The 27958-nt window shown below is 39.8% G+C and overlaps 1 protein-coding gene across 42 annotated transcripts in view; it reads right to left on the bottom strand.

The window, feature by feature from the left end:
• Fyb1 (FYN binding protein 1) overlaps positions 1–27958 on the bottom strand; it is a 149865-nt gene that overhangs the window by 6424 nt on the left and 115483 nt on the right. For 31 of the 42 annotated variants that reach the window (XR_015667191.1, XR_015667195.1, XR_015667193.1 and 28 more), the window contains 8 exon segments: positions 25784–25806; positions 24435–24504; positions 23310–23447; positions 21371–21396; positions 19059–19125; positions 16358–16457; positions 15075–15237; positions 311–344 (listed from right to left, as the gene is read on the bottom strand). Coding sequence is in view for 12 of the 42 variants with exons in the window: in XM_087630184.1 (XP_087486310.1) it covers positions 311–344; positions 15075–15237; positions 16358–16457; positions 19059–19125; positions 21371–21396; positions 23310–23447; positions 24435–24504; positions 25784–25806 (621 nt within the window). In the remaining 30 variants the exon portion in view is untranslated. 42 annotated transcript variants of the gene reach the window in all.

The following is a 27958-nucleotide window of genomic DNA, read 5'->3' as shown; positions in this document are numbered from 1 at the left end:
ACTACAATAATTAGTGAGCAGAATGCAAGCAATTAATGAAGGGTAGTGGCTTTGCTTTGTGTGTCTTCAGCAGACAGCTCAATGCCTATATAAGTAAGACGATTCACCACGAGTGAGCCAGGCTTCCTTCCTAATTAAGACTGGCACGTTCACTTTTGTTATTGGCACTATTATATTGATACAAAGGTAATGTATCCAATTTATTATGAAATCGAATTCATTGTATTATGGGAGCAATATTAATACTTTTTCCTTGAGGAAGCCATGAGATTCTGTTAACAGACACAGTAGTAGAAGAAAACGGCCTTACTTGTCCACCAGGTAACTCCGAAGGACGTAACCATCTATAAAGGAGAAAGGGAATGCATTTTTAATGACAGATGCAGTTTTGAAAATATTTAATATTAACGACAGATACAGCCTTGAAAATATTTAATATTTAGTTTCATCAGCTGAAAGACAAGCGAGTAATTATAATAGACTGAGGGTCTGAAGAGATGGCTCAGTGGGTAAGAGCTCACGCTTCTCAGCCTCAGGCTCCAGTGTGAGGCCATCACATCAGACAGCTACTCATGGCCCATAGCTCCAGGTCCAGGGGTTCCAACACCATGTTCTGGCTTCTGCAGGCACCCACACATGGTACACCCACACAGATACACACACCCACGGTAATAAAAATAGAAAATCTTTAAAAAGATAGCATGGACTAATTATATGTATATAGAACGTGCCCAGAGGAATTCGATCATGTTTCTGCTGCTGTCACCCATACTTTCTTTCCCCTCCTCTATTCTACTTCTCTTTTCTTTTTATTAAAGTCAGCCTGAAAGGTAATTTCGTGATCGTGTTTCTATACATAAGTCCTTACACTTTTGTCTAAATTATTCTCTTCTCTGGCTGCATCCCCTGTGCCCCTGTCTTTCTCTTGATGGTTCCCTCCCTCCTTCCATTGATCCCCTTCTGTTTTCACGTAACATGATTTCATCGTCCCCTTCCCCACCTCTAAGGTTGCCCCCTCTCCTCTCTCACCCCCTTCCTCTGCCCTCTCCCACATACAGTTTAGATAGAAGTTCCACATTTGAGAGAAAACATGCAGCCTTTGTGTCTCTGAATCAGCTCCATTTTGTTTAATATAATCATTTCAAAGTCAGAGGACAGCTGGCAGGAATCTGGTCTCTCCTGCCACCATGTGAGTGACAGGGTTGCTAGTGATTGAAAAAGAATATGCGTGTGTGTGTGTGTGTGTGTGTGTGTGTGTGATTATACATATATGTACATATATATACATATATATCAATATATATATATATACAAAATTATAAACTGTTGATAAAGACTGGAAATTTTTCTAACATTAAATGTTTCCATTAAAAAAAAATCCCTGGAAGATAATGAAAAAAATAAAGTTCATGAAAGGAAAACATAAACCACTGTTTTAGAGATTAAAGATGATTAGTATTTGCTGAAGCTTTTAGGTAATTTTCTTTTCAATTAAATTACTTTTAACTTAAAACTCATTTATGATAAAATGTTGCAGGCCTGGTTAAGCCACCACTAGCAGTCCTTTACATAACTAAAGTTAATAATTCATAATACACAGCTTAACTATCTCGACTTCACCAACTAATTATAAAAGCTATATTTTCTTCTGCTCTCAAACTTAGTGTCTTTCCTCCTGTATTTGCCTTGCTCAAGAGTTCTAGGTAACAGCTTTCTGCTCTGGTGAGGATTCCTCTGTAGCTGCTATTGTTCAAATCTGATCTTTTCTCTGCCTCTTGTGCTGTCTCTTCTCTGTGTGTATGGGAAGCGAGGGAGGGAGAGATCGATGGCTGTGAATACTGAAGAAAACTCACTAAAATAAAGGAGGTCACCTGTGGGAGGAGGCCCTGCGACTCTACGTTAGTTCCACGATGGTATGGTAATTTAGGGCTTGCTAACTCTAAAACCTCTTATAGAGAGGTTTTTAATGTAACATAGGCTTTGCTGTCTGGCGCTTTCAAGTGCTAAGACTTCGTTCTATTCCAGGACGGTTTTGTGATAGTGTCAAAACAAATGACTTACCATGATTGGTTATGCAATCCTGGCAGTATACTTTCTAGACGTTCTTTCTTTCTTTTTTTTTAATGCAGGGAGAAGAATGTTCTCCGTGTTCCGCATGGTGTGTGCTCACTTACCAGAATGAGATATTAATAGAGAATATGAAAAACTCTCAATGAACAAAACAAAATCATGGTCATGGTGCAGAAAGCCTTACAATATTAAGAGTATTGATATTCCCGGGATTCTCACATGTCACATTAAGCAGTCATTTGGAAGCCTTCTGCTCACAGAAGAACAAAAGTCTTGAAATACATGGTGGGGTAGAGTGGTTAGCAAAATAACACCCGCCCCTTGTATGTGCCAGTCACTTTCTCCCTAAAATGTTTGCCTGCCACCCTTGCCTCAGGGCTAACAACTCACCCTTGGGAAGGCATTGGAAGAATGGAGTTACCAATGAAATAGACAATAGCTATGGGAAAATATAAATAATCTTTATTTTGCATTTTCAGTTTTTCCTTAACCAAATGGATGTCTATCACTTGTTTCTCTGTTGTATTTGCAGAAAATAAAATTAAGTTACTGTTGGTCTCCTGCAGTTAAAAACATATAATCGTATTGTGTGACCTTGTCCAGGCCAGTGAACTGATGTCAAACTTGAAGGGATATGAAACACGATGAATGGTACATAATATTAAATGTGATTTATTATTCTGGTTTTCACAAGACCTAATCTATCTCCTTTTCTTCTCTTTCTCCTCTGATTGTTTCTGAGACTTGCTATTAGAATGACTTTGAACAATCTATCTGTCTGTCTATCATCTATCAATCAATCTATCTATATCTATCTATCTATCTATCTATCTATCTATCTATCTATCTATCTATGTATAATCCATCCATCCATCCATCCATCCATCCATCCATCCATCCATCCATCCATCCTATTTTCAGATAAGTTTTCACTGTATTGCCCAAGATTGCCTTGAACTCCTGATTTCAAGAGATGTTCCTCAGTCAGCCTCCCAAGTACTGAGTTTTTAAGTGTGGGCTATCACAGATGGTCCAGATTGACTTTTTAAGTTCCTGAATACATTTCTTTTCAGTAAGCATCTATTGTTAAAAACAAAACAAAACAAAACAAACAACAAAGAAATGATCGACTAATTTGTGATGATGTCCAAACATTTGAAGTTTCTTTCTTTGATGCCCAAGGGAACCAGAACACTGCAGCCATAAATACCTCCTTATTTATGCCTCCTTCTCTCTCTCTCTTTTTTTTTAATAACTTGAGTATTTCTTATATACATTTCAAGTGTTATTCCCTTTCCCGGTTTCCGGGCAAACATCCCCCTCCCCCCTCCCCTTCCTTATGGGTGTTCCCCTCCAAACCCTCCCCCCATTGCCGCCCTCCCCCCATAGTCTAGTTCACTGGGGGTTCAGTCTTAGCAGGACCCAGGGCTTCCCCTTCCACTGGTGCTCTTACTAGGATATTCATTGCTACCTATGGGGTCAGAGTCCAGGGTCAGTCCATGTATAGTCTTTAGGTAGTGGCTTAGTCCCTGGAAGCTCTGGTTGCTTGACATTGTTGTACTTTTGGGGTCTCGAGCCCCTTCAAGCTCTTCCAGTTCTTTCTCAGATTCCTTCAACGGGGGACCTATTCTCAGTTCAGTGGTTTGCTGCTGGCATTCGTCTCTGTATTTGCTGTATTCTGGCTGTGTCTCTCAGGAGAGATCTACATCCGGCTCCTGTCGGCCTGCACTTCTTTGCTTCATCCATCTTGTCTAATTGGATGACTGTATATGCATGGGCCACATGTGGGGCAGGCTCTGAATGGGTGTTCCTTCTGTGTCTGTTTTAATCTTTGCCTCTCTATTCCCTGCCAAGGGTATTCTTGTTCCCCTTTTAAAGAAGGAGTGAAGCATTCACATTTTGATCATCTGTCTTGAGTTTCATTTGTTCTAGGCATCTAGAGTAATTCAAGCATTTGGGCTAGTAGCCACTTATCAATGAGTGCATACCATGTGTGTTTTTCTGTGATTGGGTTACCTACTCAGGATGATATTTTCCAGTTCTGATCATTGGCCTACGAATTTCATAAAGTCATTGTTTTTGATAGCAGAGTAATATTCCATTGTGTAGATGTACCACATTTTCTGTATCCATTCCTCTGTTGAAGGGCATCTGGGTTCTTTCCAGCTTCTGGCTATTATAAATAAGGCTGCGATGAACATAGTGGAGCAAGTGTCTCTTCTATATGTTGAGGCATCTTTTGGGTATATGCCCAAGAGAGGTATAGCTGGATCCTCAGGCAGTTCAATGTCCAATTTTCTGAGGAACCTCCAGACTGATTTCCAGAATGGTTGTACCAGTCTGCAATCCCACCAACAATGGAGGAGTGTTCCTCTTTCTCCACGTCCTCGCCAGCATCTGCTGTCACCTGAGTTTTTGATCTTAGCCATTCTCACTGGTGTGAGGTGAAATCTCAGGGTTGTTTTGATTTGCATTTCCCTTATGACTAAAGATGTTGAACATTTCTTTAGGTGTTTCTCAGCCATTCGGCATTCCTCAGCTGTGAATTCTTTGTTTAGCTCTGAACCCCATTTTTTCATAGGATTATTTGTTTCCCTGCGGTCTAACTTCTTGAGTTCTTTGTATATTTTGGATATAAGGCCTCTATCTGTTGTAGGATTGGTAAAGATCTTTTCCCAATCTGTTGGTTGCCGTTTTGTCCTAACCACAGTGTCCTTTGCCTTACAGAAGCTTTGCAGTTTTATGAGATCCCATTTGTCGATTCTTGATCTTAGAGCATAAGCCATTGGTGTTTTGTTCAGGAAATTTTTTCCAGTGCCCATGTGTTCCAGATGCTTCCCTAGTTTTTCTTCTATTAGTTTGAGTGTGTCTGGTTTGATGTGGAGGTCCTTGATCCACTTGGACTTAAGCTTTGTACAGGGTGATAAGCATGGATCGATCTGCATTCTTCTACATGTTGACCTCCAGTTGAACCAGCACCATTTGCTGAAAATGCTATCTTTTTTCCATTGGATGGTTTTGTCTCCTTTGTCAAAACTCAAGTGACCATAGGTGTGTGGGTTCATTTCTGGGTCTTCAATTCTATTCCATTGGTCTATCTGTCTGTCTCTGTACCAATACCATGCAGTTTTTATCACTATTGCTCTGTAATACTGCTTGAGTTCAGGGATAGTGATTCCCCCTGAAGTCCTTTTATTGTTGAGGATAGCTTTAGCTATCCTGGGTTTTTTATTCCAGATGAATTTGCAAATTGTTCTGTCTAACTCTTTGAAGAATTGGATTGGTATTTTGATGGGGATTGCATTGAATCTGTAGATTGCTTTTGGTAAAATGGCCATTTTTACTATATTAATCCTGCCAATCCATGAGCATGGGAGATCTTTCCATCTTCTGAGGTCTTCTTCAATTTCTTTCCTCAGTGTCTTGAAGTTCTCATTGTACAGATCTTTTACTTGCTTGGTTAAAGTCACACCGAGGTACTTTATATTATTTGGGTCTATTATGAAGGGTGTCGTTTCCCTAATTTCTTTCTCGGCTTGTTTCTCTTTTGTATAGAGGAAGGCAACTGATTTATTTGAGTTAATTTTATACCCAGTCACTTTGCTGAAGTTGTTTATCAGCTTTAATAGTTCTCTGGTGGAACTTTTGGGATCACTTAAATATACTATCATGTCATCTGCAAATAGTGATATTTTGACCTCTTCTTTTCCGATCTCTATCCCCTTGATCTCCTTTTGTTGTCTGATTGCTCTGGCTAGAACTTCAAGAATTATATTGAATAAGTAGGGAGAGAGTGGGCAGCCTTGTCTAGTCCCTGATTTTAGTGGGATTGCTTCAAGTTTCTCTCCATTTAGTTTAATGTTAGCAACTGGTTTGCTGTATATGGCTTTTACTATGTTTAGGTATGGGCCTTGAATTCCTATTCTTTCCAGGACTTTTATCATGAAGGGGTGTTGAATTTTGTCAAATGCTTTCTCAGCATCTAATGAAATGATCATGTGGTTCTGTTCTTTCAGTTTGTTTATATAATGGATCACGTTGATGGTTTTCCGTATATTAAACCATCCCTGCATGCCTGGGATGAAGCCTACTTGATCATGGTGGATGATTGTTTTGATGTGCTCTTGAATTCGGTTTGCCAGAATTTTATTGAGTATTTTTGCGTCGATATTCATAAGGGAAATTGGTCTGAAGTTCTCTTTCTTTGTTGTGTCTTTGTGTGGTTTAGGTATAAGAGTAATTGTGGCTTCGTAGAAGGAATTCGGTAGGGCTCCATCTGTTTCAATTTTGTGGAATAGTTTGGATAATATTGGTATGAGGTCTTCTATGAAGGTTTGATAGAATTCTGCACTAAACCCGTCTGGACCTGGGCTCTTTTTGGTTGGGAGACCTTTAATGACTGCTTCTATTTCCTTAGGAGTTATGGGGTTGTTTAACTGGTTCATCTGTTCCTGATTTAACTTCGGTACCTGGTATCTGTCTAAGAAATTGTCCATTTCCTGAAGATTTTCAAGTTTTGTTGAATATAGGTTTTTATAGTAAGATCTGATGATTTTTTGAATTTCCTCTGAATCTGTAGTTCTGTCTCCCTTTTCATTTCTGATTTTGTTAATTTGGACGCACTCTCTGTGTCCTCTCGTTAGTCTGGCTAAGGGTTTATCTATATTGTTGATTTTCTCAAAGAACCAACTTTTGGTTCTGTTGATTCTTTCTATGGTCCTTTTTGTTTCTACTTGGTTGATTTCAGCTCTGAGTTTGATTATTTCCTGCCTTCTACTCCTCCTGGGTGTACTTGCTTCTTTTTGTTCTAGAGCTTTTAGGTGTGCTGTCAAGCTGCTGACATATGCTCTTTCCTGTTTCTTTCTGCAGGCACTCAGCGCTATGAGTTTTCCTCTTAGCACAGCTTTCATTGTGTCCCATAAGTTTGGGTATGTTGTACCTTCATTTTCATTAAATTCTAAAAAGTTTTTAATTTCTTTCTTTATTTTTTCCTTGACCAGGTTATCATTGAGTAGAGCATTGTTCAATTTCCACGTATATGTGGGCATTCTTCCCTTATTGTTATTGAAGACCAGTTTTAGGCCGTGGTGGTCCGATAGCACGCATGGGATTATTTCTATCTTTCTGTACCTGTTGAGGCCCGTTTTTTGACCAATTATATGGTAAATTTTGGAGAAAGTACCATGAGGAGCTGAGAAGAAGGTATATCCTTTTGCTTTAGGATAGAATGTTCTATAAATATCCGTTAAGTCCATTTGGCTCATGACTTCTCTTAGTCTGTCGACATCACTGTTTAATTTCTGTTTCCATGATCTGTCCATTGATGAGAGTGGGGTGTTGAAATCTCCCACTATTATTGTGTGAGGTGCAATGTGTGTTTTGAGCTTTAGTAAGGTTTCTTTTACATATGTAGGTGCCCTTGTATTTGGGGCATAGGTATTTAGGATTGAGAGTTCATCTTGGTGGATTTTTCCTTTGATGAATATGAAGTGTCCTTCCTTATCTTTTTTGATGACTTTTAGTTGGAAATTGATTTTATTTGATATTAGAATGGCAATTCCAGCTTGCTTCTTCTGACCATTTGCTTGGAAAGTTGTTTTCCAGCCTTTCACTCTGAGGTAGTGTCTGTCTTTGTCTCTGAGGTGTGTTTCCTGTAGGCAGCAGAATGCAGGGTCCTCGTTGCATATCCAGTTTGTTAATCTATGTCTTTTTATTGGGGAGTTGAGGCCATTGATATTGAGAGATATTAAGGAATAGTGATTATTGCTTCCCGTTATATTCATATTTGGATGTGAGGTTATGTTTGTGTGCTTTCATTACCTTTGTTTTGTTGCCAAGACGATTAGTTTCTTGCTTCTTCTAGGGTATAGCTTGCCTCCTTATGTTGGGCTTTACCATTTATTATCCTTTGTAGTGCTGGATTTGTAGAAAGATATTGTGTAAATTTGGTTTTGTCATGGAATATCTTGGTTTCTCCATCAATGTTAATTGAGAGTTTTGCTGGATACAGTAACCTGGGCTGGCATTTGTGTTCTCTTAGGGTCTGTATGACATCAGTCCAGGATCTTCTGGCCTTCATAGTTTCTGGCGAGAAGTCTGGTGTGATTCTGATAGGTCTGCCTTTATATGTTACTTGACCTTTTTCCCTTACTGCTTTTAATATTCTTTCTTTATTTTGTGCGTTTGGTGTTTTGACAATTATGTGACGGGAGGTGTTTCTTTTCTGGTCCAATCTATTTGGAGTTCTGTAGGCTTCTTGTATGTCTATGGGTATCTCTTTTTTTAGGTTAGGGAAGTTTTCTTCTATGATTTTGTTGAAGATATTTACTGGTCCTTTGAGCTGGGAGTCTTCACTCTCTTCTATACCTATTCTCCTTAGGTTTGATCTTCTCATTGAGTCCTGGATTTCCTGTATGTTTTGGACCAGTAGCTTTTTCTGCTTTACATTATCTTTGACAGTTGAGTCAATGATTTCTATGGAATCTTCTGCTCCTGAGATTCTCTCTTCCATCTCTTGTATTCTGTTGGTGAAGCTTGTATCTACAGCTCCTTGTCTCTTCTTTTGGTTTTCTATATCCAGGGTTGTTTCCATGTGTTCTTTCTTGATTGCTTCTATTTCCATTTTTAATTCCTTCAACTGTTTGATTGTGTTTTCCTGGAATTCTTTCAGCGATTTTTGTGTCTCCTCTCTATGGGCTTCTACTTGTTTATTTATGTTTTCCTGGAATTCTTTCAGGGATTTTTGTGTCTCCTCTCTATAGGCTTCTACTTGTTTATTTATGTTTTCCTGGAATTCTTTCAGGCATTTTTGCGATTCCTCTCTGTAGGCTTCTACTTGTTCTCTAAGGGAGTTCTTCACGTCTTTCTTGAAGTCCTCCAGCATCATGATCAAAAATGATTTTGAAACTAGATCTTGCTTTTCTGGTGTGTTTAGATATTCCATGTTTGTTTTGATGGGAGAATTGGGCTCCGATGGTGCCATGTAGTCTTGGTTTCTGTTGCTTGGGTTCCTGCGCTTGCCTCTCGCCATCAGATTATCTCTAGTTACTTTGTTCTGCTATTTCTGATAGTGGCTAGACTGTCCTATATGCCTGTGTGTCAGGAGTGCTGTAGACCTGTTTTCCTCTCTTTCAGTCAGTTATGGGGACAGAGTGTTCTGCTTTCGGGCGTGTAGTTTTCCTCTCTACAGGTCTTCAGCTGTTCCTGTTGGCCTGTGTCTTGAGTTCACCAGGCAGCTTTCTTGCAGCAGAAAAGTTGGTCTTACCTGTGGTCCCGAGGCTCAAGTTCGCTCGTGGGGTGCTGCCCACGGGCTCTCTGCAGCGGCAGCAACCAGGAAGACCTGTGCCGCCCCTTCTGGGAGCTTCAGTGCACCAGCGTTCCAGATGGCCTTTGGTGTTTTCCTCTGGTGTCCGAGATGTGTGTGCAGAGAGCAGTCTCTTCTGGTTTCCCAGGCTTGCCTGCCTCTCTGAAGGTTTAGCTCTCCCTCCCACGGGATTTGGGTGCAGAGAACTGTTTATCCGGTGTGTTTCCTTCAGGTTCTGGCGGTGTCTCAGGCAGGGGTCCTGCCGCTCCTGGGCCCTCCCCCACGGGAGCCCAGAGGCCTTATACAGTTTCCTCTTGGGCCAGGGATGTGGGCAGGGGTGGGCAGTGTTGGTGGTCTCTTCCGCTCTGCAGCCTCAGGAGTGCCCACCTGACCAGGCGGTTGGGTCTTTCTCTCACGGGGTCTGGGAGCAGAGAGCTGTTGCGGGCCGGGATCCGCGGGTGTGGGACTTCCTATGCCTTCTTCTCTTTTCTTTTCCTCTCTCCTTTTTATTTTGATCTGTTTTGTAGAGAGTTTTTCTCCAGTGGCAGCAGGTGGGACAACTCTGAGCGTATGAGCATCAGACTGTAGCATGTGTGCAGATATTAGCTAGCGTTTTAAACATTTGAGAATCTGCCAGAAATATATATTTAAATGCCAGTGCCTACACAGATCGCACTTGCAGAAGTCAGTGGGTGAGACCCAATTCAATGTGGCAATGTCTACACCAGAGACTTTTGCTCCACAAAGTGACAAAGGGGCTCTCTTTTATGCTTTAACCGATCAATCGTTCAGTCTGAACCTTAGGTTGCAGTCCTTTTTGTAATAGGTTGAAGATAATTGGGAGTGAGTAAAACATTAATCATGCTGGCGATGAAGTACAAAATGCTATGAGATGATGTAAAATAAGGAAGGGACAGACTCAGGGTCCTTAATGATACACAAGCTAACAGGCTTCATCAGGCTGAGCCAGAAAACTGTCTGTCAACCAGTTAAACTATTCAGCAGGAGTTTTTGTGTCTGTTTATGTCAGACTTATCTTGGTCTTAGACTCGAAATCTAGAGTGTTCTTTTGACCAAGCCCTGCTCAAGGTGCGAGGCACTATACCAGTGATGACAATCTGACGTCAGGCACTTCCTTGGAAGTTCTATGACAGCTCAGAGCCTAAGGACAGTAGCAGGTTGATGAAACAAGCCACTCAGAAGTGGAAGCAGTGTCATGGTGGAGATGGGGGGATTCATCAGATGGTGATGGCTGGGAGTTGGGAGTATGGATGCTTCCAATTCAAGAGGATAACTGGCTTTATCTCAATGCACAGTGATTGGGTTCCAAGTCAAATAAAGTAACACAGTGGGCATATTTTATTGATGTAATGACATGGACTCTATTTCTGGATGGCAATTCTACATAGCAAACTGCATTTGTTACTGGATCATAAAGGGCATTTATTACATGCTTGCCTAGAGACTGTGTGTTCTTGAAAATATTTTGTTAACAGATTAACAGAGAAGTGATTGGCAACGCCATTTGTGGTGACCTAGGTGAGAGAGAGTTAAATTTCTACAGTAATCATTCTAAGTCCTAGTGTAGAGAATAGACCAGAAATGAAGGAAATTAAGAATGATCAAGGAGGGGTTGGGGATTTAGCTCAGTGGTAGAGCGCTTGCCTAGGAAGCGCAAGGCCCTGGGTTCGGTCCCCAGCTCCGAAAAAAAGAACCAAAAAAAGAACCAAAAAAAAAAAATGATCAAGGATCCAGGCCAAAGAAGGAATTAACAAGGAAGAAATTTCATAAAAATTAAGAAAAGCAAGACGTTTGAAAAAGCAAAAAGTGAAATTAAACATGTGTAGGCATAATGTTATTGTGCAGTGTGTAAAGTTTACCCCTGTGCTATTTAAATGCTTATTTCTCTGCCATCACATCTTGTTTCAATCTAGATACCACTTTGTAATGCTTAGGTCAAGAATCTCCTGTCTTTTAAAGATTTATTTATTTATTATATATAAGTACACTGTAGCTGTCTTCAGATACACCTGAAGAGGGCGTCAGATCTCATTACAGATGACTGTCTGTGAGCCACCATGTGGTTGCTGAAGAATCTCCTGTCTTAAGTTCTGAAGTTTGTGTAAACAATGCTTACCATTTTACCATTTATTCTCTGCCTTGTCAATAAAAGCTGATCACCCAATGGCTGGGCAGATGAGTGAATAAGGCAGAGGGGAAAGAAACAGAGAGAGAGAGAGAGAGGGAGAGGGAGAGAGAGAGAGAGAGAGAGGAAAGAGAAGAGAAGAGAAGGAGATTGAGCCACAAGAAATAACAAAAGGAGTTCATAAGATTTCAGCTGAAGTGTGAAAGGCCCTCAATACAATGGCACCTCCAAGACAGTCACCATCTCTAACAAATATGTAGTTTCAGAATCATCCTTCTCAGAATTCAAGGCAAAGGCCCATTGAAGTTCAGAATATGTTTTAATAGTACAATGTATCCACATGTGTACACATTCAACTCTCCAAACTCTATAAAGACCAACACATATATTGTATGACATTGTTTCAAGGCAACCTCAATAAGTAAACCTGGAGTTTTAATTCTGTTTTAGTTCTGTCTAGAACTCTATTTAGTAATTGATCCTTGACAATTAAATATAGTATCTAGTCTGACCATGTTGGTTTATAGCTGAAGCCTTTTAATTTAGCATCTCTATGGGCTGCCATATTAATTTCTTAAGCCTTTGTAGATTTCTTTCATCTTTTGGTGTTATTGTAAGTCTAGATTGGATTCCCCTGAAAGGTTTCTATTTGGATTCAAATAATCTGCCAACCTCTGCTTTATGGTCTCCAATCTACCAGTCCATTTTTCATTCTTCTCCTTATCTAAGCCTGTCTTTTTAAAAATCCTCTGAAAAAGGAGATATAAAATTGTAATCATTATTGAAAAGATAATTATTTCTATGCTAAATATAGCAAAATATACATACTCCAAATCTCTTGTGACACTGGATCTCCTTTTTTATTTTAAAATAGAAAATATTTTGTCTAACTCTCTCTCTTCTTCCTTTGTAAAATCTTTTCATCGGTTTTTTATCAGCTGTGCTATTACATTGGCTTTTAAAAAATTCAAAGGCAGCAAAGTATTACTTAATCCATCCCTGGGATATTCCTTATCTCCCTTCTGTTCTAAGAGCCCTCCTTTAATTCTTTGTTAGATCTCTCCACAATGGCTTGACCTGAGGGATTGCAAACTACATCTGGAACAGCTTCATTCCATAATGACTACAAAATCATTGTATTCTAATGGACATATTATATGCCTGAGCATCATTAGCTTTGATGATCATTAAGACATTTCCAAGGGAAAGCAGGAGGACTCCATTAGATGTGATGGGTCACCAACACGTGTCAGAGTGAAATGTCCCCCACCCCCAGGACACCACACTGCTGGAGCAGAAACAACCCCGAAAGATTCAAACGGCAAGTATTTGGGGTCTACAGGTGGGGAAGTAGCCAGTCCAGCCATTAGAAAAGTAGATTAGCAGTAGCCCGCCAGTAATTTCCAAAGCCAAATAAATAAACCATATTCTGAGCTCATTCATTTGTAAGCTAGACACTGATAAGCATACGTGGTGCTTTGAATATGCTTGGCCCACAGGGAGTGGTACTGTTTGGAGGTGTGACCTTGTTGAAGGGAGTGTGTCATTATGGGGGTGGGCTTTGGAGGTCTCCTTCTCTGCTCAGGCCCCACCCATTGCAGAAGAAACCCTCCTTTTAGCTGCCCGGAAGACAGTCTCTCCTGGTTGCCTTCAGACTAAGATGCAGAACTCCAGATTAAGCTCCTTCTCCAACACTATATCTGCCTGCATGCTACCATAATTCCTGCTATGATGATAATGGACAAAACCTCTGAAGCTGTAAGCCAGCCCCTAATTAAATGTCTGCCTTTAGAATAAAGAGTTGCCTTGGTCATGGTGTCTCTTCACAGCATTGGCGACTTTATCCAAGACAGCACAAATCATTTATTTTACAAATATGCACAGTAAGTCAATCATTCTGGAATAATACTCTGACAGTCAGTCTCAAACGCTCCTTAGTGCTCCTCCCTCTACAACCACTTGAGTACTCATTGGTCCAAATTTCTGCTAATATTTAACCATTTTGTTCTATTCTCGGAGGGTTTTTCTCTGGCTTCCAGAACACTCTGCTATCTTGCTTAACATCCTGAATACCTTTACACCTACCTAGGAGCGGCCTTTAACCTTCTGTGTAGTCTTTTGAATCCATACCCAGTTTGCTCACTACCTGGTGGGAGAGTGGCTGACAGGGTTCACATCAGCATTCATGTTTAATTACTCAGGAGCTGACCGTTTGATAACAATACTTTCCTGCCTGCCCTCTCTAACCTTCTTGCTTAAAGTTTATTGTATTTGACTTTTAACTATGTGCATGTGCATGCTGTGTGGAGTTATGAGCACAATAGTGCAGATGCCTGCGGAGGCCAGAAGAGGATGTTGGATCCCCTGGAGCTTGGGTTACAGTTATCTGTGAACTGTCAGATGTGGCGGCAGGGAGCTGAGCTTGGGTCTTCTAGAAGAGCAGTAAGACTGCTCTCTCAACTGCTGAGCCATTGTCTATCCTGCACAGTAATCCCCTTTAAAACGGGAAGTCAGACTAAAATAAAATACAACCTAAAGAATGTCTTTATGATAAACAAAATACACCCGGTGGGGTGGGGTTGGGGTAAGAGATTTACACAGTCATCCTGTGGAGAGAAGACTTTCAGGCTGCCTGGAACGGAAGCAGGTACCAGTGAGCTTAGAAATCACATATGCATGGGTGAGAAAGTTTACAGAAGTGTCTGCAATGTCTCCACTGTCATTTTCAAGCCTGTGTTTTTGCCACTGATGGTGCTCGCAGCCTCCAGTGTGATTTTAAAAAATGATGGAGGAGCATGGAGAGCGGTTGAAAGCCTTCCCCAGGGAAGAGCACACCAATGGGTTATCATCTCTGAAAACTTACATACACATAACATTATACAGACTACACACACACACACACACACACACACACACACACACACACACACACACACACCAACAATTAGAGAAAAGGAGGCCATGAATGAGAGCAAGGGAGTTACAGGGGAGAGAAGTTGGAGACAGGAAAGATAGGAGGGGAGATGATGTAATCATGTTATAACTTCAAAAGACCCCCAAAGACATTAAAGTAGAATTCATCAATTTAAGCATAGCAGAAATCTCCAGTTTCCTAACATGTCCGACAACTCACAAACCACAGAGCAAAATGAGTTAGGAGAGAGGAGGGTCCGCTGTAACTGGCATGGCTGTAACCAGCATAGCTGTACCCGGCGTGGATGTACCCGGCGTGGATGTACCCGGCGTGGATGTACCCGGCGTGGATGTACCCGGCGTGGATGTACCCGGCGTGGATGTACCCGGTGTGGATGTACCCGGCGTGGATGTACCCGGCGTGGATGTACCCGGTGTGCATGTACCCAGTGTGCATGTACCCAGTGTGGATGTACCCGGCGTGGATGTACCCGGCGTGGATGTACCCGGCGTGGATGTACCCGGCGTGGATGTACCCGGCGTGGATGTACCCGGCGTGGATGTACCCGGCGTGGATGTACCCGGCGTGGATGTACCCGGTGTGGCTGTTAAAGGCACAGGGTGGTGTCTGCAGTGACTTACATTTGCCCTCTTCATTCCTGCAGAGAACTTTGGTGTCGTCTGTGCTTTGTATAACTTCAAGAGACTCCCCAGGTTTTATCTGCAGATCTCTCGTTCCCCACTTTTTAGAAGTTAAGGAGGATGCAACTTTAGTTGAATATAGAACTCGAATTTCACCGTCGTACTGAAAAAAAATAAATATAGTCACATTACTGATATGAGTTATTATAGTAATTTTTAAAAAGATTTATTTATTTATTATATGTAAGTACACTGTAGCTGTCTTTAGACGCACCAGAAGATCTCATTACAGATGGTTGTGAGCCAACATGTGATTGCTTGGATTTGAACTCAGAACCTCTGGAAGAACAGTCAGTGCTTTTAACCACTGAGTCATCTCTCCAGCCCATTATAGGAATTTATTGACAACTTTATTAAGAAAGGTTTTGTTCTATGCATGCATGGGGGGTTTATCTCAAATTTGTTAATCAATACAGGAAGAACTATGTTAATTATGGTTGGGACTATTACTTGGACAGGGAATCCTGGGCTGTATAAAATGGTGAAACAAGTTAAGCATCAATAGGCATTCATTTGTTTCTGTCTGCTTTGTGACAGACAGCAGATGCAATGTGACCAGCCCCATGAAGCTCCTGCCTTTGTGGTTTCTCCATGGTGGGCAACAGCTTAGGACTGTGAGCCAAAAGAAACATGCCCTGCTCTTCAACGCGCTCCTAGGCTACTTATTGCCCATGACAGTGACTAAGCCAACTCAAACCTCACCAACTTCTCATAACAGGCACTTACAGATTATCACTTACTATAGACATCGATTATTAAATGGTTATCGTAGGATGGAAGATATAAACATGTATTATTGCCTGCTTAATTTATTAAGGAATACATTTCAATTTAAAACATATTTGTAACAAAGAAAAGTTATGAAAGATAACTATGATATTGTTAACCATGATTTAACTGAACCCCCAGTGAACGGGATTGTTGGGGGGAGGGTGGTAATGGGGGGAGGGTGGGGAGGGGAAGCCCATATAGAAGGGGAGAGGGAGGGGCTAGGGGATGTTTGCCTGGAAACTGGGAAGGGGAATAACAATTGAAATGTAAATAAGAAATACCCAATTTAATAAAGATAGAGAAAAAAAAGAGATACAAAAACAAAAAACAAACAAACAAACAAACAAAAAAAACCCCAAAACACATGCTTTAAAAGTATATATTTTATCACTTTGAAGTTTTTGGGAATTTTTTTCATCCTTGAACTCTGAATTGTATTAAATATTACACACCTTGAATTTTTTCCTGAGGTCTTTTTCTTCCTTTTCCTGCTTTTTTAGCTTCTTAGGATCTTTCTCTTCAGCTTTTGTCTTTCCAACACTCATACCTTGACTAGGGTGACAGAACACACATAAGCCAACACTTTGAGAGATAGAAAAGAGATAGATCATAACAGAGACTTAATTCTTAACATTAAATTTTAAATGGTTTGTTTTTTGTGACAGGGTCTCACTATACACACTGGAACTCATTATGTAGACAAGGCTGGCCTCAACACTCACAAAAATCCATTAGCCTCTGCCTTCCTAGTGCTGGGCTTAAAGGCATGAGCTACCATGCCCAGAATGTGATAATACATTTTTGACCAATGTTGGTTTTAACCCAGTACTTATAACCAATAATGGCTTTCTTACATATAGAAGGGGTTCATGAAAATAATACAAACGAGTTAAACTGTAACCAAAAGATCTATTGTTATAGTGGATCAGTAATAAAACTTAATGAGATGAAATATGCTGGCATTGCATGATTTCATGTGATTAGACCTACATTTGAACCCTGTACATTTTCTAGCTCCTTCTAAACAATTGAGTGACAGAGATAATGTTAACAAAAGGCTCCAAAGTGCTTTTTAAAAGAACTTAGTTTTATGAGTTATAAAATGTCTCTATCTTATTATTTTCACACCTAATTAAAATGGAGGAATGAGGGAGAAGACAGAATTGAGTAGGAGAGCACTTACACACCACACCACAGACTTGATCCCCAGGAGAGGAAAACAGAACATAAATAATGGAGGAGGCATGGAAGAAAGGAAGTGTTGGTCAATGAGAAGCACGGACATAAAATCACTGTTTTGATATCGTGAGGGAACATCTTACAGACAACTAATAGTTAATTCTAAAGTCACCCTAGCCATCTCATTAAGTTGCTCATTAGAATTTAAAAGCTCAATACATATGACTAGAAAGAAGTGTGAATTCCTGCAGAAGGGAGTTTTTAAAGAAAGCACTAGAATGGGTGGGAAGAGTGAACATTTGATATTGGTATTAAATTTCATTTTGATTATCTAGAAAAAATTGCTTTTGACTTTTTGAAAAGTTTGATTCTTTATATTTATATTTTATTTTTTAATATTTATCTTGTTCACTGTGAAAAGAATGAGGACCATTACCCACTTCCTGTCCTGTATCTATCCCCGGGACCTCCTGCCTTTCATGATCTGGGCATTGGTGGAACTGCTGGCCCAGATTAGTTCTCTGGGATGATCAGAGCGTGAATGAATGCTGAATATGCACCACAAGCCACGTTTGAAAATAAGTTATTCCAAAATAGGATACCGTGTTTAAAAACATAGAATTGTTTTAATTTCTGAAAATAAACAATGGGTAAGGGGGAAAAAAAACTGGTCCTATCTGGTCAAGTTTAATCAGCTGGTGTTTGTTTTGCTCCAAGGAAAAGGCCAGGATGTGACTCTGGGTTCCCGGAGAGCCAAGCTAATGGGATGTGTGGATGTTTCTAGAGTAATATAAAACAGAAAACTGTATTAAAGCCCATCAGAGCCAGGCACAATGTTCTTGTAATGAGTAATGTTAGAACAAATAAGTTACTAAGGGTAGACTTTCTGTTCATAGACCACGGAGAGGGAGTTTTCTTTCATTTTTCTTTCTTGTTTTGCCTGTAGAACTTGATCTTCCTTTGTGAACATTGGCATATTTTGCCTTCAGCTCCTTTGATCTTGATACTGTCTGTAGTTCACTCAAATTGGCTTAATGCAGTAGAAGTAAATAATTGACATTTTCTCCTGCATTCTTCAGTACAGCTCAGGGGGCACGACTCAAATCTTTAGCCTATTTTCATTCGCTAACTAATCAACTCTACTCTCACTTTCTCAACTCAACTTTCACTCATCCTTCTTGGGTACACTGCCAGAGTTCTCTAGCTTTTGTATACATGCATGTCACCTCATAGAGTTACTCAAAAATGAGCAAGTATTCTAGCACATTACGTTCTACCTCAGAAGACTTCTCAAAAGTGTTCTTTTTATCCTAACAGACCTTAACTACTTTTCCTATACCTTACCTGACAGTTAAATGCAAACCTTGGATAAACTGAAATTATACACTCTTAACTTAAAAAAGAAATTTGTGTGAAGCTTTTTTGAGAATCTAACACTTTTGTGAACAAAAATGGACATACATTAAAGCCCTCTTAATCGATACATTTTTTTTTTCACCAAGAAAACCATTGGTGGAGGGGAGTGAAGAAGATGGTTGAGGGATGAGATAGAAAAGAAGCGTATTCAAGGGGAAAGAAGTCAAGGAAAAAGGTAAAAATACAAGAGAAGATTAAATCATTGAAGTGACTTCTGAGCAGATCTCAAGTTATCTGTTCCTAGTAAATGAGTGGATACAGACAGCAATGAGTCACCAGCAGCCAGCAGACCTTAGTCAGCGAACTAGGGGCAGAACCAGTGTCTGGGGTCAGAGGAAGGAATGAAGAAGGGCAGAGGAGAGAAGGTTAGGACAATTTTGTCACAAACATAGCTGTGAGGTGAGAGCTGTGATCAGAAATAGACACAGCTTTAGAAAAGGACAGCAGAGCCCACATGACTTCACACAGCACACATACGCCACACTGGGTTTTTACTCCTGATCAATGTTGAGCAATCTCCTTGTCAACATTTCAGTGTAAGGAAAACATTTTAATGACCTCATTTCTGCAGGTGGAGGGGGGAAGTCTGAGGCATCCACATCATCGTAAACTTCTTCTCCCACATCTAATAAAAGACAGAACATCAAGTATTGAAACATTGTCCATTTACACTTTGATATAAACATTCAGTGATATTATTGTAAACTGAAGACTACTAATAGCTAGTAAGAGATTTCTCAGGGTCTGGATACATTTCTACTAAAGGTATTACCTACTTTTCAAAGGAAGGAAGGAAGGAAGAAAGGAAGGAAGGAAGGAAGAAAGGAAGGAAGGAAGGAAGGAAGAAAGGAAGGAAGGAAGGAAGGAAGAAAGGAAGGAAGAAGGAAGGAAGAAAGGAAGGAAGGAAGGAAGGAAGAAAGGAAGGAAGGAAGGAAGGAAGAAAGGAAGGAAGGAAGGAAGGAAGGAAGAAAGGAAGTTCTTACCATTCTGAATGTGAGTATTCAACTTCAAATTACAACACACGAATAAAGCAACAGTGGAAACCAGTGAATATGATTTGAACTATCAATATTTGGGGGAAAAAACCTGAATAGCCTAAAATTCCACACATGTAATCAGTGGATGAATAGTGGGACTTCAGAACAGTGGACAAAGAGGTCAGCACTCTTGGGTACTGGCAGTAGGAAGCAGATTCTTACATGTTACAGGGTGCTATTGTATTTATCCATATGTATATATGTATTTATGTATCATCTATGTATTCATCATCTAACTTATCTATCAATCATATATCTACCCATCCAGCATCCATCTATCTATCTATCTATCTATCTATCTATCTATCTATCTATCTATCTATCTATCTATTTATCTCTCTACCCATCCATCCATTCGTCTTGGTATCTGTATCATCTGTCATCCACCATCTCCTTTTATTGATTTGTTAGGTATTAGTTTATACCCTACAGCGATAGTATAATTGTACTGCCTTCAAAAGCAAATCTCATGTCTACAAATAGTATACACCAAATGATGAGAAACAGCAAAACAACATTGATAGAAAAGTAGCTGTGAGCTAGACTGGGCAGTGGTGGCTCCCGTCTTTAATCCCAGTGCTCTAGAGGCAGAGGTAGGTGGATCTCTATGAGTTCAAGGACTCCTGGTCTATAGAGTGAGATCCAGGACAGCCGGGGCTACAGAAAGCAACCCTGTCTCCAAAAGCAAAAATGAAAGCAGGCAATCAAGCAGGAAGGAAGGAAGGAGGGAAGGAAGGAAGGATGGAAGGAAGGAAGGAAGGAAGGAAGGAAGGAAGGAAGGAAGGAAGGGCAGAAAGAAAAAAAGAAAGGAGAAAAGTGGCCATGACTGGTGTGGTAGACTGAGAATAACCCCATACCTGGCTTATGTAGTTCTGGGGATCAAACTCAATGCTACAAACTGAGCCACATCTCCAGCCTGACATACTCTTAAAAACATATTTACAAATTTAAGTAGATAAACTCTTTAAAAGCCCTCCAATATTTTAGAGACAATATTTTATTTTAGTCAGAGCAAAATTTTAAAAATTGTTAAAAGATCTGTTCTAGCAGGGCTTTACAACAACGATCGGAATTGTATCAAGGTAAAAGCATTATACCAACCCCCCCAGTATCTGGGAGTATCTGGTCGTGTGCCTTCTGAATACTTTTACACATTTTTTATGCATGAGTCATGTATGTTAAACATGAACTGAACTAGGGTGGGGTCTTAGATCACATTGATATCCATTGCTTTCTACCTATCTCTATGCCACAATGGCTTTCAGATTAATAATTTTGAAGCCATTTGTGCTGGTTTGAATGAGACATCCCCTATGGTCTCAGGCATTTGAGTTCAAGGCCAGCCTGGTCCCCTGCTGGTGAGGCTGTTTGGGCAGCCTTTGCAGGTATGGCCTTGTTGATGTTTGTCACTGAAGGTGGCTTTGAGAGTTGAAGACATGAACCATTACCAGTTCACCCTCTGTTGTTTGAGGTTCAAGGTGCGAGCCCTCAGCTTCCTGCGCATCCATGAAGCCTTCATCAAAGTGTATTATAACAGTAGAAAAGCAACTAATACAGGGGAGGGTACCAAGGAGTAGGTAGTCCTGGGACAGGCCTGAGCCTGCTGCTTTGGGGAGGAATGTTAATGGTGTTTTATCACAAAAGAGAAGTATCTAATGCATGAATTTTATTTTTATGGTTCTACTATTCTATGGTTGGGTAGTTGAGCTCATCTAGGGTAAAATTGCTTTGGACTCAGGACTTAAGCAGGTACAGGGATGACGTTCAGTGCTTCCCTCTACTACATGTGTAAAAAATGATTTGTAAAATACATAATTAGTTTTTACTACATACCCAGTTGTTTATGAGGAGAAGGGAAACTGAAAAAGAAAAGAGAGAACATAGTTAAAATCAGAGGAATATGAGCCGTGGACTCAATTGCTTTATATGAGGGAGGTGTGAACATACTCTAAAGGTGTGACGTGGGTTAACGTCCTGATTGTCATACCTTTCTTATCCTCCATTTGCCACTAGTTTCTAGCCATCGATTTGGAATCTTTTTAGACTGGTTTTGAACTAGTTTTGTTGTTCAAAAAATGTCACGAGTGAAGACAGTCATTTTATGTTGCCCACAGTCACTGGACCAATATCTTAGCTTTGCTCTAAATTGTGGGCATGTTAACACACCAGAGTAAGTTAAATGGACTTAGTATTTTGGAGCCTCATGCTATCCATAGGTCTGGCCCAAATTGTTTATTTGAATTGAGGACTGAAATTACAGAGTCAAAATCAACGGCAGTCATTGGGACATGACCACATTTCTCCAGTGTGTCCATGTTTACCCCAAACTGGAGAGTGATGAATAAGAAAGGAATGTACTCTTTAACCAGACAGTGAGAACTGGTGGTCAGGAGTGGGAGGGACCAAGATCAGGTGGGTTTAGTTGTAGCAGAAAAGGAAGTTCGCTTTTATTATTTTCTGAACTATGACACACACACACACACACACACACACACACACACACACACACACACACACACATGCATACATGCAAGCAGACAGGCACAGACGTGCTTCTGAAAGAGTCAATACAGCACAGTATGATATGAAGACATTCGCTCAAATAACTCCAAATCAGAATTTGGTAGTGTACAAAGAAGGCAAAAAGTCTCTTTAACACCACATGAAAGTTCTATTGAGCAATGTTGCTCAAGAGGAGACTTCTTGTTCTGCGTGTTCATCATAGTAAGGGTGCTGTTTATTGACTGCTCTTCGGTGTTTCACAAAAAAGGATAAGATTAGGAAGGCTGTGTGAAAACGTGTAAGGGTTTCAGTTAAATGTGACGAACACATTAAAAAATGAAAAACAGAAAGGCTCATCTGCACATGGTTAAGATCCTTCAAATTTATATACATGGAATTTACACTAAGGGGCTGTTTTGAGACTAAAAATTATTTATGCATTAGTTATTTAGATAAATTTGAAATACTGGGAAAAATCTGCATTTGTGTGTAATTAAGATAATAAATTGCTATTGTAAATTTTTCAATTTTATATTTAGGAAAAATTCTAAATTATGTCCTAGTTTGCTTTCTTTTTTTAGTATAGAATAGAGTTTATTCAGGGTATGGGGAGGGGAGTTGAGAGGGTAGTAAGGCAGAGAAGGAGAGAGAGAGAAGAGTAGGGAAGGAGAGGGGAGAGGACTAGAGTAGAGGGTGGCCATGAGCACATGGGGAGGGAAGGGGAAAGGGGATGGGGAGAGAAGGCACAAAGGGGTAAGAGAAAGCAAGAGGAAGCAGGGGGCCAGAGAGCTATTTTCTGGATTTTAACAAATTAACTTTCAATAGAGAATATGGAGTTTTAAAAGTAGTCAGCATGAAATACCACACAGTAACATTTAGGCTTGCAATCAGAATAGGAAAGTTTTAGATGATTGTACCGGTGAGAGAGACCCTAGTGGTGTGTATGTTCATGAATGACTGTGCGTGCTTGAGTGCGTATAAGTGTGTGCATGTGTGCATGTGCGTGTGTGTATGGTATTCATGCAAGTTTGCAGGAGAGTAAAGTGTATCTTAGAATTGTGTAATTACTGTGTAGTAATTTCGGGATAAGTGGGGTTTTCCAATATAATTAATTACACTGTGAGATGAGTGTAAGATGATTAATGGAAAATGACAGAAAAGTGGTGTGAGTTCATCAGGATTTGCTTATTGGTTATAGAATATTAGTAGCACTCAATTAAACCAATATTAGTGTATTATTGTGCACTGAAGGCGGTCAGTTGACTCTTACGATGAACCTTCATTACTGTCTGACTCAGAGACTTTAGGTTTCTCTCGAATGCTTTTCTTTCTTTCATCTTTTCCCTTTAACATCTTCAAAATCCCCCAGGACCACGCGTTAGTCTTCTCATCAACCTGCGGCACGGATCTTGGGAGCATCAGGCATTGACAGAATGTAATAATCAGCAAACCATGAAGACATTGTGTGCACATTCAGAGTTTAAGTAATTATACTATGCTGACCATAAATAATAGTAAATAGATCATAGTAGCTAATAGTGTGGTGTTGCTAGTTTCATAATTTCTGGTGAGTTGGGTATTTCTTTCACCAGGCTGGTCATTTCTTATTTATTCAGTTAGATTTATCTAAGTTTCTAAAACATAAAGCTAGGTCAAGTCAGCTAGAATTAAGTTTAAAATGTCTACTTGGTATTATTTATGACTAATGTAAAATATACACTAGATCTTAAATATGTTATTTTAAAATGGAAAGATTTATTAACTCAAAAGATTTTTATAAATTATTATTATAAAAATAAAGACATTTATCATTAAGCAAAGGAATAAATATTCAATACCAGTTCTGCTATAAAATTACCACAGATAACAAATGGTCTCAATTTACTTGAAGCAGGATCTCATATTGTAGCTCAGGTTATCCCGGGATTTATTAAGCAGCTAAGACTGGCCTTGAACTCCTGGGTTCAAGGGATGCTTCTGTTAAACCTCTGGAGTCCCAGAATTACAGGTGTGAGCCCGACACCCTGATGTAATTATGTTATGCAGAAGACACCACAGTCATGTAACAAACTCTAGAGATAGTTGTAAAAGTATTATTGATTAATAGATAAATGATTGGGAGATTATTTTTAAAAATAAAAACATTCACATCACTTGTAATTTGTCCTCTTTTCCTTTCATTTTTTTCCTCAAAAATGAGATTTTTCCTATCTACCATTTTATTTACAGTGAGATACAATTATCCTTCATGACTTACTCTTAATGTCAATTAAACCCTCCCATAATTTTAGGGCTGAATAGACTAATATTTTCTACTGTCTATACTATCTGGAGATGTAAACTAAATTACCACATATGTAATATCTTGGGGAAAAAGCAATTCAATGATTATTACCCGTCATCAGCATCTTCCTCTTCTATCCCATCATAGATGTCGTCGTCTGCTGGCGGTGGTGGGAACATCCCTTCATTTGGATTAAGGAGGAAACCTTTTGTCAATTGTAAAATTTGATGACATGCAACCTACTCTGATTTTGATACTAATTCTCTCCCGTTTGACCACAGAAAGCATCCCCTTTTCATATTAGCCATTAAAGTGGGAAACTTTATATTTCTCACTGTCACATAGATAGTTTGTAAATCAGTTGCTTTATTGATTATTTTAAAGCATTTTAGGGACAAAGTCATTATAAAGAAATGAGTGATGATGGAACCCTGGATCTGATGTAAAACGCATGGGTGAGAATACATATGAGAAAATGTAAAACAGAAGAGGAGCTAGAATTAGACATGTATCACGAAAAAGGAGAAATGAACTAGTGAGACAAATTCAGTTGACAGTGAGTAGACACTTAGGAAAAGCCTAAGATGCTGATTTATGAAGGTTATACGGAATGAACGGTGACTCTAGATACCAATAGTAACTGAAAGAAACCACAAAGGGAAAAGCCACATTTTAATGCATACATATTAAACTGAACCCCCTTTCCGTTTCATTTGCTATGCTGTGCCCTTAGAAACTCGGCTACTAGGCAAGTATTTGCTTAACAAATTATTTATTGACTAACTTCCACAGGCAGGAAAGTGGCCTTGAAATATAACTTTCGGCATGAGAATCTGAGCTCTCGGTTTTGCTACCTGGAAAATCAGGGGGTCTTGAGGAGGCACTGTCAATGTAGACACATAGTTTGCCATCTAGAGATAGTTCTGGAAGTGAAACGGGAGGCTTATTCTTAACTGTTCTCAGACAGTTTGCAGAAGGCAAGGCCATCCCAGGCACTCTGGGAGTGGAGTCACGCTAGGATCCACAGCAAACTTGGAAGACAGAAGTGAGTGACCCACAGTCACTTGGTGACCAGGACTAGAATCTGGGTGACAGACTCCTGGTACTTTTTCCTCCTTAAGATCCCATTGAGTCGTTAATTTCTGGTTCCTATACAGATATATAAAATGATGTATGCGTATATGAGAAAGCAGAAGAGAAAATGTCTAGGGGAGCATGTAAGTAAGGGGCGGGGCAAGAGGAAGGAAGAACGGGGTTGGGGAGAACATGATAAAGTCCATTCTATACTTACACAGAAATCTTCTTGTGGTACAATGGCTGTACCAACAAAATTATATTTAATAACCTTAATTTAATGTACAGAAATATCAAAAACTCCTCTTGCAGTTAGCAAACTAAAGCGTTTTCTCGTTAACATATTCAAACAGTTCAAGACCGAAAACAGAAAGCTGGTGCCTCACCTCCACTTCCGCTCTGACTGTGGCTGGGAACAAAACAGAAAGAAGAAATGTACGAATTATTTGGCTTTCAGGGATAGAAATCCAAACACTGTGCAGACTGTAAATATTAACATTTTACTTAAAACTAGGATGAAATATAGGAAGAGCAGGAAGAACGTTAAATGTAGTAGGTCAGAAGTGACAGGGCAACAATGTAACCACCCGGGAGGAAACAGTGAGCTCCAGCAACACAGTCCACAGCTAAGAGCTGCTTGCTTTCGCTAAACTTCCCATTGGACATTTTTCAGTAATCACACATTATATTTAAAATTACTTTTAAAACTACCTTGTGTTATTTTAGGAGTCAATTAGGACAATTATCACTGTACCATTCGACTCCTTTTTCAGTGTCTTGTTTGTTTGTTTGTTTTTTCAGAGCTGAGAACCGAACTCAGGGCCTTGCGCTTGCTAGACAAGCGCTCTACCACTAAGCTAAATCCCCAAACCCCTTTTTCAGTGTCTTAGATCAACAGTATCTAACTCTTTTTTTTTTAAAGATTTATTTATTTATTATATTATATAAGTACACTGTAGCTGTCTTCAGACACACCAGAAGAGGGCATCAGGTCTCATTACAGATGGTTGTGAGCCACCATATGGTTGCTGGGATTTGAACTCAGGACCTCTGGAAGAGCAGACAGTGCTCTTAACCACTGAGCCATCTCTCCAGCCCAGTATCTAACTCTTAATATAATATCATTACACTCTGTTTTAAGAGAAAAAAAAGTAAACTGATCTCTTGATGGGACTTTTACCTCTCAAAACCAAGGTTTTGTTTTGTTTTGTTTTTTCCTAACAGTCAGAAATTCCTATTTTACCTTTTATAGTATATACTCTGGGCTGTGTCTCCCTGTGTGAGTCGCATGAGAGCCAAGTGTGGACTCTGGAAAGACGTAAGATGTCTGTTTGTTCAATTTTGTCATTTTGCAGGAAGGAATGCAGGATTCCAAGGGTTTAACGCCTTTTGCATGGAGCTAGCTAAATGTAAACCCCATTTTGGTCTTTGTGTAAGGTACCAGCAGCAGGAATAAATGTGAAGGTGTCACCATGCAGGACAACTGTATCCTGGTGCTCAACAGTCACATTCCTTTTATGGTGGAAGGAACTAGCCTGATACAGATCATTAATAATAAATTAATAATTAATGGATAATTAACAAAGGCACACTGCTGTCAATGGAACTTTGTAGAGAGGCACGGTACATCATACTCTAGAAACTGATTTGTAAAGTAATCGTCACACTGTCACTAGTAGTCATCTTCACATCTCTTTTCTCTGCCACTCCCCCAAAAGAGGCAATCCTCAGAATTAATTGCATCCAGATGGCTGGTGCTCCTGGTGAATATGTTTCCTCTTGGAGATCCTCACATCTAATGCCTTGGGGATGTCACATGCTAGGACCAGAGATACAAGAGGCTCATTTCATCTATAGGGCGAATTTATTCATATTTGTATGTAGTACATACACTTCCTTCATCTCACATTGGAACTTCCAAAACACTAGTTACATAAACCTTTCCTCTTTATAAGTCAAAGGTCTCAAGTGTTTCAGTGTAGCCATGAGAAACTAATACCCAGGCAGGTGGGAGAAGATGCCTTTGGTTGCTTCTCCAAACAGGATCCTTTGTTTTTGCCCCTCTGCTGCACAAAAGGGTGTTTATTTTTCTAGGAAAAATGCCATTTTAGAGTAGTGGAGTAACTAGACACTGGAAAGTTGGACCTTTACTGAATATCTAGGGATCATAGGGGTTTGAGATCTGATTTTTTTCAGAGTATACTGGAGTTGTAGTGGAAGCCCTTTTCTTTCGTGTTCTATTTTTAATCAACAACAAGAAATGTATTTAGACTCAGAGATTTAAGGATGAAAAAGTGTGTGTGTGTGTGTGTGTGTGTGTGTGTGTGTGTGTAGTTTACATCTTCTACTTCATAGTTTCCAAAATCATACTAGTTTAGGCATGTCCCTAAGATCAACTCATAATGAATATTACAAGAGTATTGTGTAGCAGACAACAAATTTAACACAATTATATGACCCACTGTATTTCAAATAGTACTTGATGTGGGTGGCCAACAAGTAAAATAAGATAATGGAGTTTCACTTGGTCTTGCACTCACTCACACTGGGGTTGGGAGTTT

Source organism: Rattus norvegicus, chromosome 2 (assembly GCF_021556685.1).
Source record: "Rattus norvegicus strain SHRSP/BbbUtx chromosome 2, alternate assembly SHRSP_T2T, whole genome shotgun sequence".
NCBI classification, from domain to species: domain Eukaryota; kingdom Metazoa; phylum Chordata; class Mammalia; order Rodentia; family Muridae; genus Rattus; species Rattus norvegicus.
Note: the sequence above shows the minus strand (reverse complement) of the source record. Positions and strands in the feature narration are given on the sequence as shown.